The sequence below is a fragment of the Perna viridis genome, chromosome 4, assembly GCF_037379345.1.
Source record: "Perna viridis isolate PV_CMFRI_1.1 ecotype Kerala chromosome 4, ASM3737934v1, whole genome shotgun sequence".
In the NCBI taxonomy this organism is placed as follows: domain Eukaryota; kingdom Metazoa; phylum Mollusca; class Bivalvia; order Mytilida; family Mytilidae; genus Perna; species Perna viridis.
The window spans coordinates 34,250,957-34,259,351 of NC_142448.1; the positions used below are offsets into that span (position 1 = coordinate 34,250,957).

The following is an 8,395-nucleotide window of genomic DNA, read 5'->3' on the forward strand; positions in this document are numbered from 1 at the left end:
TTCCTTTTCTATATCCAGTGATTCGAATTTCGATCAATTCACAGTGTTAGAAACTTAGGAATAATGAGTAAAAGATTGACAACTGAGTTTTGTGTATAAACAATCAGTTTCGACCAATGACATCACTGAATTTTTATTTTAAGTCAGGTAATTTTAATGTTAACTTTATTTTTTTTATTTTTATCCACAGTACATAAGACTCTGAAATTATAGATTGAAAAATAAATTCTCCATTTATTGATGACTTTATTTTAATATCATATTTACATAACAGAACCAATATATCACATAGAAACTCAACAATTAAACTGCTGGTTATTTTAAAAGCATAAAGGTTTTGTTTATATATATTTCTTGTAAATAATATTCTTCAATTATGCATTAGCTAAATTACTTTTACCAGACAGGACAAGATGGCTTTATCACTTAGAACCAGACGATGAATGGGCAAACAGATACATTGAGGCAGTCGACAAATACATGTGCAGTGCAAGCTATGACCATATATGGTCAAAATGGGAGGTGACCTTCAATGGTCATAAGGTCATGATGACCATATACAGACAAAATGTTCTATGATTGCAGACGACAAAACATGGTAGAAGAAGAAAAAAATAAATAAAAATTCAATACTGCTTTCTTCTAAACTTAGCACAAAGTTTTTTACTGGTAACCTTGGAGTTTCAAGGTAGTTGGGTATCTTGTGCGGACGGTGACACACTTGTCTCTGTCAATGAACAATGAATTCTTCTTGATTGAGATTTCTTTCTCTAATGCCATCCTGTTATCCTGGAGATCTTTCCTGGCATTCTCAGCATTGTTAAGCTGCTCAGTGAGAGCATCTATTGATTGTGCTATCTCATTAACTTCACCTACCAACCTGAAATGAAAAGTGTTGATCAATAATTAATGCATAATCGGAGAAATTTCCATAGCAAATTCAATACAGTAAATCCTATCTAATCTGAACTCCCTTAGGCCATGATTAGGATTTGTTTGGTATAAGCAGATGTTTGGTTAACGAAGGTTTAAAATATCTTTAAACTGTTATCAGTGGATGTTAAATTTAAAAAATGTCTGGTTATGAAAAGTTTAAAATGACTTACAGTTCAGTTTAGACAGGTTTCACTGTATATTGGAAAGAAAATTGCAATACTTGGGTGTTTCTATATTTTTTTAATTTGTCACAATTTTAATTTTGAAAACCTGATGTAATATTTACCAGTAAATTGCAATGGATAATGATTTAAAATTTTTGTTAGACTGATTTCATTATTAGCTTAAGGCCCAAACTGGCTAAAAAAGAAATTTTTGTAATTATCATTTAGGAAAAGCTTTTCGGCAGAGGGTAGATCTTTTTTTTATACCAATGGCTACTGGACCCCTGAGGAACTTATTTTCTGGACTGGATTTGGATTAAAAACTTACTTGTATTGCACAGGATCTCTACAAAGTTCTACTCCTGGTCTGTATGTTCTATTGTTGAGACGAGTTTGAGAGACTTTCATTGGGTTCTCTTTATCTCTGATGGCCTTTCTAAGGTTATCAATGTTGTTCTCCATAGAAGTAATTTCTTTACAGATCTGAGGAATAAACACAACAGTGTTTGATAACCAGGGTTGTTATTAATTATTTATGTTACCATTCTTACAAAATCTCAATTAAATTGGATACACAGTGATCAGGATATGAAATTCCAGATGTCATTTAGAAAGAAGCCCATAATCAATATTTTTCATCAAAATTACAGCTTAAAATATTATTACATAAAGTCACTTAAAAAATCATACGAAAAATACATATTAACTGTAATGGATGCTATGATTGTCTATTAAAACATTACTTGCCACCCAACATGAGTATTTATTGATCCAAGGGTTACTTAACTTTCTGGAATGCATTGTTGTTTTAGAAAAAATAAAAATACAATAATTGTACATTTTATTTATATTACTATTATTCATGTTAAGAAAAAAGTTGTAGAAAAAATTGTTTTACTGTTAATATCAGAAATATTTATCAAGGTTTGTACAAATTCTTAGACTATATCTCATTTGTATCTTAACATTTTACCCACTGCACATACTGTAAATATTCATTACTCAGATATTGTCAGTTTTATTGCCTTCAATGAAATCTTAATAAAAAACACAACTCAAACATTTTCTTTTATTTAAGACATAATACTAAGGGGAGATAATCTAGCAATGCAATAAATTACCTTAGATAAGTTCTCTTCCAATTTAGTCTTGGCATCTTCCATTTCTTCAATTCTCTTTGTAAAGTTAACATCCACAGTATCACATTGTTCTCTCATATCTCGGGAAGAATCTTCTAAGATATTGTCAATTAACTGACGAAGCTGCATGGATGCCATCCTCTCATGCTCAGCACGGACAACATTATCGTGTGAGAACTGGGCCCAAGATTCTGGTGTTGACTGACTGTAAAAGAGATCAAGGAAATAACAATATTTTACCAATAGCGTAGAAATTGAACATTATTTAATTGTTTGCATTTTCAGTTTTTGGACAAATCATTTTTATGGATTTTTACTGCCAGCAATGTGTTTTTTTTTTTTTTTTTTTTTTGGTGGGAGGGGGAGTCTTTTCATTTTTGTCTACATTTGTCTATAAGTATTATATATATAATGCCTATTAGAAGAAAAATGAGATAAAGGTTATGCATGAATGTTTAAAAGCTTTATTGTACATTTCACATGCAACGAAATTTGGATAATTCGCAGCAAAACCACTGACAACTTCTACTTGTCAGTGACAGTCCCATTTATAAAAAGTTACTCACACTTCTTCAAATTTGGCTGCTCCACTGTAGAACTGTTTATCTGTATGGTGGTTTCGGAGGCCTCCAGATTTTGTATCTATTTCCAATGCCTCTTTCTTATCACTCCAGTCCATCTCCAAGTTCTGTTTAGCTTCTCTGTTTAGTCTATAAAGAAAGACCATCTAAAATTACTTTTCTGGTTCTTGTGTCATATTTGTGAAAAAAAAATGAGGGAGAATTTCCCTCAAAAAAGATATGTCAGTTATGGTGCTCTTTACATTAGTCAACAGCCAGAAAAAATTATGAAAACTATTTTTGTTTGCTTTTTCTTTTATCTATATATGGCAATAAAAATGTTTAGTTGGTGAAGTTTCCAGTGCAATGTTTGGTGCTAGTTCCTTAAAGTTTAAGTCTACTCAGCAGACAGCTAGACAAGAATTTTTATAATACATATCCTATTTTAACATTGGGTATTTTTCAAGAATATTATAAATTGTAAAAACCAGTTGTGGGCTGTGTTATATCAAAATATGTTTTCAAACAATTTTAAATATACTGGATACCTTTGGTAGACTTTAAAAACTTCCGATCTTCCAGTTTTCATCATGTGATAAAGATTCAAGGAATCATAGGCAATATAGAATACTTACTTGATTTGTTTTTCAGTTTGGTCTATTGTTTTCTTAAGCAAATCTTGAACATTGTTGATAATTTCTACTTCCTGAAAGAAAAGATGAACATTTAAAATAATTTTTAATTGGATATTTTCAGTTTAAAAATGACAAAAAAAGATACATGGCCTCATCTGATCCCTAGCATTGAGTGTAAAGAAAACATGAAGTTGTACATGTTGTTGTCCTATACCCCCAGAAAAAATCTGAAATTTTTGTGATGAACATTTTCACTATCATTTCATATAGTGAAAATGGCAAAGTCCCATGAAACGGGCAGTTGATATCAGACAGCACCCAAAATTGTATGCCCCATCTATATAAGCCAAACACAAAATTTAGCCCATTTGGAGCTGAGATAATTGCAAGGAATTCCAGAGAGAAGGGTGGAAAGATAGTTAGAGGGGAAGAAGGGTGGATAGAAAAGATTATTCCAATATACCATCCACTCATTGAGTGGGTTATAATTGTACTCAAGTAATCAATAACTATGTATTTAAAATATCTAATTAGACTTCATCTTATACACAGTTAAATATTATCAACAGCTTGGCACTGATAGTATCTGCATGGCTGTCTACCAGTTTAAATATCAGACCAACATGTATCTATTGGAGTGTTAATTACAAGTGTGAAATATCCTAGTAGGAAGTTTTAATCACTGACATTTGGCATTAATTAGGTCATTAAATATTAATAACAAAAGGGAAAGTGACATATACCAAGATACTGAATTTGAAGAGGCTTGATGAGAAAGTTTTTATTTGTTTGTTTTTTTTTAATATTCAACTGAGAAAAAAATACAAATATACAATATACTGTTTGGCACACTTCATGTCTCCACTTAAAAAAAAATTCACGGTCTGGAAGGGTTTTTGTCTCCGTCAGATTCCCTGTTTCAACTTTATCCTCTATGTATTCAAGCTATATCACCATAAAATGAGATTATGTTACAATGAAAAAAAAATCAACTTACTTTTAATAATGACAACTCTACATCATCTTGCACCAAATCTACTCCTTGTCTTCTCTGCCTACAGTTCAGGTTATCTGTGGAAATGTGGAGTGGTACCTCTGTTGCTCTTAGACCATTCTCGAGACGTTTCTTTTGTGCCAGAAGCAAATCTGTTTCAGAAATCACATCTTGAATTTCTCTTTCCAACTCAAATTTCCAGAAATTGATGTCTTGAATACGTTCTCCTAGTTTCTTAGTTACCTCTGATTGTGTTTTGTTTGTTGTTGCTTCAGTTTCATTGATGGTTCTCTTTGACTCGTGTCTGATCCTCTCGGCATTATCACGATCAGCGAACGATTGGTAGTATTTGGAGTAGTTTGTCTCATGCCATTCAGCAGGGTTGTACTTAGATGAGCGGTATCCCATAGTGGAGATTCCCATATCGGGCCCCGTGCTCCCTTGGTAGGTTGTTTCCATTCCGTTCACCGTCACATTTCTAGTTACTTCTGGCTTTTCAGGAGGAATCTCCGCGCTTTGGAGTGTTGCAGTAGCTGCAGCCATCTTCACTTAATGTAAAGTTAAAGCCTACTTACATGGACAAACTAATTTTCTCCGTTGATTCGGTAGTGGTGTGCACTGTGTTAGTCCTCAACCACTCACCGTTGTTGTCGTCGCTATGGATGTGGTTGTTTCCGGTTTGTACCACGTGGGTAATAGTTATCTGTCCTTTGCTAAAAAGTACGCGAAAATTGAATAGTTGAAAACTTTCAAGTATTTTATTCTGTAATGATGTTTAACGTACACATAGGTATATAAAAAAAATATTTAAACAGGACATTGGCGGGTTCATAGGGGCGACCCAGTGTACAAACCCTAATTCTTTTTGTTTCAGTTAGATGAAATCATCCGCCACTGGCAAACTGCATTACCGGTTTGTCTCGCTTAGCTCGGCCTTTAATTCTATTTACATTCCCGGATCCGCTCCTGCACGACCTTTAGTATTTATGAAGTCCCTGGTATACTTGTAATAAGTTCTTCGTTGTAAGGGTTTTTATATTATATATACTGCCTGAATCAGTTATAGAAGCCAGAAACATAAACTTTTTCAAGAGTTCCCTAAATATACATTGGAAAAAACATTCGAACAAAATTTGTGCCTGATTTCTATGGACCGGAAGCAGGTATTGCAATAAATAACATTGAATTAGATCAGAGATGCGATGCCTAAGAAAACCTCAAGGACAAGTTAACTAGTTACATGTACATACGATTGGGACATAACTTTTTGTAGGTTTAAACTGGTCTTGAGCTGGCATGTCAGTTAGCTGCTAGTAGTCCTTGGTTTGTATATTTGTGTAATTTATATATAGTTCCTTTTTCTATTTCTGTTGTAACAAGGGACTCAGACCTTTTTGAACTAATTTTCGGGTGTGTTTAATTGTGTGATATTTTTTTCCCACAGTGGCCGGATTTTAAAGGGAGTTGTGATCACGCCAAAGTACTTTAAACCCCGCCGCATGTATGCGCCTGTTCCAATTAATAAAATCAGGAATTTCTTACCACTTTATGTCTTGTTTTGTTTTCACCTATAGTTTATTTTCTTGTTTATGTTTATGTCATTTGAGTATATAGGGGAAACTCTTTCACTCTTCCTTTGTATAATGATGTTTTAAGGCCAGCTGCAGCCTGCCCTGTGGTATGAGGGTTTCATTGAAAACCAATGGGTGACCTTGGGCTGATATGTTCATCCCGATGGGGTTGTTGTCTGTTTGACATACACACCATACCTATTCTCTTTATAGTATAAACGTTCTAGAAAATCTTGATGTGAATAAAGTTTGTTTCATATGGACAGACAATCCTAACTGTTTCATTGCTCTGGGGAAGAGGGTAAAGCCTTAGTTGGTCTCCACTATAATGAGTACCCCATGTCAACACCCTCATTTAGGACCGGTTTTGAGTTAATATTTTCTGACACCAAAATCAATACAAAACAACGACAGCGCTGTGCCGTTATCATACGACTGCACTTTTGTGCATGGGCATATAAAGACACATTGAATAAAAAATGCGTGTATACTTAAGCCAAATACACGATCTGAACTGCTTACCTCTATTAGCCGAGATCGCTCTATCCTAGGTGTAAGGGGAGTAGACGGACGCGGATAACTGAGTATGGCTCCCTGTTTCTCATATCGGTTTTTATATTTTTGTTATTCATAAATTAATTTGGAAAAAACTTGTGCTTGCATGCACTGATAGTGTTTTCATAAAATACCTTCCAGATTGCAGCTTCCTTTTTACAATAAATGTTCCGCAGAAATCCAATTACATTATACGACACTGAAATTATATATCCCTTAATTTTGAAAATTAAAACAACACAAAATTTCTAAGAAGTATATATATACCATGTACATTGATCTTTATTTACTGTCCGAAAAGAAGGAAAGTTTAACGTCTTTCGGCAGGTATTTCATGCATTTCAGAACGAGAACGATCGAACAATCCAACAGACCCTGCTTTGTATTAGTCCGACACGCATGGCCGGATCTTTACTGTGCTAGCTCGCAGAAGCAACGCCCTGCATATCACTCCATTCGGACAAATCATTCTGACTCCGAACCAGGCAGTCGTCACTCTGTGTGCTTGCCGGAGAGGCAGTGACTACCAATTTTAATGTTTTTGATGTGATTCGGCCAGGGACTCAACCCAAGACCTATTGAAAGGCGAGCACGCTACCGTGAGACTCGAAGGGGGGGGGGCGGGGCTCCAATACTCCTTTGATTAGGGTGCCAGTCTAACAAGATTCCGTATACCTGCTTACCATTTACTTATAGAGAGAGGTAGATATTATAATACTCCCCGACATAGTATGTCAAAGATGTTGTAGTAATGAAGTCGAAGATGAAATACATTTTCACTGTGATAGCCTATCTGAGCAACGAAAAGATATGATAACGTGATAAATAATTACTGCCAAAATTTTAAACGCCTAGACCCTACCAAAAAATTGGTATGGTTAATGAATATGATGATGAGACATTGTTATCAGAATTGTGTATTTTCATCAAGAAATATGAAAAGTTTTAATGGGATTAATCTTTTTTATTTGAAAACTATAATTTACCCATAGTGAGTTGTAGGGCACCGTCCCTTGATGAATCTTGCACAACAGCAATGTTAACCCCTAGCTGCTGTGCTTCATTCATGAGGAGAATCACTACTGGGAATAATTTAATTATATCACCTGTAGCTGGTCTTATTTTTTACGATTTATAAAACCAGGACAAAATAACAGATAGATATGGGACTCCTAATAACACACTTCCTCTGAAAAACAAGTTAAGTAGCACTCCACATAAGAATCATGCAAAATGTGATACATGGTTGGAAAGCCTACATATTTTTATTTTTGATATATTGTTTAAAATGCTTTTGTGAACAGAAATTAACATTTAGTATTTCATATAACTGGTGCCCATAGGAGATAAAAATTGTATAGAATGCACTGATGAATTCAAAAGTAAGGAAGTAACTCTGTAAATGACACTCAACTACAATAGAATCTATTGGACTTTCAATGTTGACAATCACCTAAGAGCAGGCAGATTTGAACGAATAATTACACATTTCATAATGTAGACCCATAAAACAACTTAATTACAAAAATAAAAATATGTAGCCTTTTTTGAGGTGTATCACATTTTTCAGATTTTGTATGATTCTTACAAAGACAGCTACTTAAGTACCAAATTAGTTATAATCAGAAATGCATTCCAAAAACCTTGAATAATTAAACATTTACTGTGAAAAATTGTTGGGAAAATATTTAATTACCCAACCACAGCACAGCTTTTCTCAAATTGTCAACAATTATCAGAGTATCTAGATTTGATTATTCTGCTTCCCACACGGGCTTGGCTCATAAAACAGTATTTCAAGTCGCTATGGCCTTTTTTTGTCCAATTAGTATATGTTAACA

General features: G+C 34.0%; 1 protein-coding gene across 1 annotated transcript; it reads right to left on the reverse strand.

Annotated features, from left to right (window-relative positions):
• Positions 1-226: 226 nt before the first annotated feature.
• LOC148619854 (tektin-4-like) lies at positions 227-5,100 on the reverse strand. Its single transcript, XM_088580206.1, has 6 exons — positions 4,432-5,100; positions 3,435-3,505; positions 2,806-2,949; positions 2,222-2,444; positions 1,429-1,583; positions 227-880 (listed from the first exon to the last, which is right to left on the reverse strand). The coding sequence occupies exons 1-6, from the start codon at positions 4,969-4,971 to the stop codon at positions 664-666; spliced, it is 1,350 nt and encodes a 449-aa protein (XP_088436332.1). The 5' UTR covers positions 4,972-5,100; the 3' UTR covers positions 227-663.
• Positions 5,101-8,395: the final 3,295 nt, after the last annotated feature.